Source organism: Hesperophylax consimilis, chromosome 6 (genome assembly GCF_061612785.1).
Source record: "Hesperophylax consimilis isolate HC1 chromosome 6, BYU_Hcon_1.0, whole genome shotgun sequence".
Lineage (NCBI taxonomy): Eukaryota > Metazoa > Arthropoda > Insecta > Trichoptera > Limnephilidae > Hesperophylax > Hesperophylax consimilis.
In genome coordinates this window covers 6,310,893-6,313,623 of record NC_142841.1, presented here as the reverse complement: position 1 = coordinate 6,313,623, position 2,731 = coordinate 6,310,893, and the positions used below count along the sequence as shown (strand labels likewise).

At 33.2% G+C, this 2,731-nt stretch overlaps 1 protein-coding gene across 1 annotated transcript; it reads right to left on the bottom strand.

Annotated features, from left to right (window-relative positions):
- Window positions 1–661: 661 nt before the first annotated feature.
- Window positions 662–2,383, bottom strand: Samtor (S-adenosylmethionine sensor upstream of TORC1). The gene has a single exon (XM_089632758.1). The coding sequence runs from the start codon at window positions 2,232–2,234 to the stop codon at window positions 1,233–1,235; it is 1,002 nt and encodes a 333-aa protein (XP_089488884.1). The 5' UTR covers window positions 2,235–2,383; the 3' UTR covers window positions 662–1,232.
- Window positions 2,384–2,731: the final 348 nt, after the last annotated feature.

Genomic DNA, 2,731 nt, shown 5'->3' with positions numbered 1-2,731 from the left:
AAACTTGATTGTGCCTAAATGTATACTCGGACGGTGCTAATATAGAACATCCCGATATGATATGTTCTATAGTTTCCGGAAAAGCCAAACATTTTCTACACAAATCATCAATTTGATTTGTATCTTTGATTATATGCTTTCTATAATTTTTAGTATTAATGACTCTATCCTGAATTGCAAGCATAAATCCTTCTATTTCTGCGCTCAACTCTCCAATACTCAACCATTTGTTTGACTTAATTTTGTCAACATACGTTTGGTTGAGATAATTGAAGTGTTTTGCGTGTAAAATTTTATTTGACCAGGAATCTAATAATTCCTGGTTGGGATTTATAAAAATGTTGGCATTCTCATCGTATAAATTTAAAGGTGTAATATTTCTATCTGCCTTGCAAATTATTTTGTGCATTTCTGAGCTATGAGCTTTCCTATGGAAAAAAGTTCTTAGCATTTCTACCTGATTATGTTTCAAAGAAGTTATTTTGACTATACCTCTACCTCCTAAATTTCTAGGTAAATTAACTCGTTCTATAGCTGAATTTGGATGATGGTAATTAAACTTTGTTAGCGTAGTTCTAAGTTATAATATTATTATTCTAAAAACAAATCTCAAAATTTAAAAAATACCTCAATTAACATAACATGCATCAGATAATAATAAAATATTAATTTAAATTGTAGTGTAATCTGTATATTTATTTATTGCTGGAGAAATCCTGATGAGTTACACAACTCATTGTAGGACGAGAGGAACTTACAACATAGGTGGGAGTTAATAGGTACAATTTAACATTTGATATCAAAATTATAAGTTTCACATACGAAACAGTACAAAAATAGAAAAAGGGGGGTTAAATAGAACAAACAAGAAACAGAAAAGCAACAGACAGCGATATACACATAAGCATGAAGCCAAGGTAGGAATTTACCAGAAGGTACTTACCCACCAATACATTGGTAAAAATAAATTATGTTCAATTACAAATACAGGGGATAGAAAAGGAGAGAGGAGAAACAAGACAAAATACAACACATTTCTTGAAAAATTATTATCAATCTTACACAAAGCTAGAAAGCTTATTGTTAGAAGCTGCAATGGATTAAATATTTTTCATCGATTAGCTCTAAAAGTACCTAGCAGTATTTTATTCTTCCAAAATTGGTTTAAACCAATAGTCACTTTAAAGATTTGCTCAAATAAATCAACATAATATAACAAGTCAAAAGTAGTTTCAACTCAAACCATTCGGTAAATTACAAAACATTTCAAGAGTATCTTCTGCACTAGAATGTATAAAGTTCTCCATTAGATTGGGAGATTCAACATCTTCAGCTTCCAGGTCGTCAGCTGAAGATTGTCTATCCTGAGGGATAGAAATTTCATCTTCCATATAAGGTTCCTTGTAGATATCAGCCCATCTCCTGGAAATTACTGGATCTAAACACTTTCTAAAAGCCATACAATGTAGATAAGGCAGCTTTTCATAAGCAATTCTAGAAAATCCCATCAGTGCGAGAGTATATCTCCAGTTTTTCATTATTTTAGCATTTGCTCCAACATGCTTAGAATCAGGTGTGATTATAATTAGAATCCCTTCCAATTTTAACAGATTATATGCATTTTCACAACATAATTTCCGCTGCTCTGATACAGGGAGGTATTCCAATAAAAGGCTAAATACAACAATATCATAGGTGTCTTTAGAAAGTTGATGTACTGTCTTTTTGTCTAATATTATTTCTTGGCCAATTTTAACTGTTAAAAAATCACATTCAAACACATCACTGTTGCTAGCTGGGTACAGATCTATGGGAAGAACTTCCATGAAGGGGCACAATCTAAATGGGTTATAGCAACTTCCAACGTCCAACACTTTTAACGTTTCTTTAACTGTAGGAAAGTTCTCTATGGAGTAGGGAGTATTCAGCTTGTTAGCTATTTTCAGTTCCTTTTCGCGGCTGTTTGATAAACCTCCGTTGAAATAGTATTTGCTGCAATAGTCCATTACCCACGATATTCTGGACGTGGCCGGTTTGCTTGGATCGGCAGCATTCTTCTCCCAATGATGTGAACCCAACAATTTCATGGCGTTGGCGTATTGCTTCAGGGTTTCTTCTTCAGAACAGTGTTTGTTCCAAGCCACATCGTGTCCATATTTATTAGAGAGCTTCCTCAAAGACGAATGAACATCTTTTAAAAGTTGTGCACATTCTTTATGCTCTTTCGTGGCCATATTTTCTTGATTTAAAGGAAACTTATTTATGAAATACAAAAATTGCTTCAGAAGTATTGTAATTTCAACGTCTTGTTTGTTTTGCTTTGTATTATTATAATTGCGATTTAATCACGCCAGCCCGTGAAATAAAAATATGACATGTGTCAAAAAACAAAACCATAGAATCTGTTTCATAAATAAACCACTCCCATCTGTTTATTTTATACTAGCGATGGGCACAATCGATGAATCATCGATGGTTCACTGGATCTTTTTGATCATCGAAATATTTCGATATTCATGGACAAATCGATTCCGTCAAAAATCATCACACATTTCGAGACAATCGTTTTGAAAATCATTCGAAACCACAGCCATCACGTCATTGGTCAGTGTTCAGCATGTGTTCAGAGAAAGGTAAAAAATATGTCTGATTGCTTGACGAACAAGATCACAAAAGGGAATATTTTTTCCGTGGTACATTGTGTTTCGTACTACCTAATATGATTTGATAT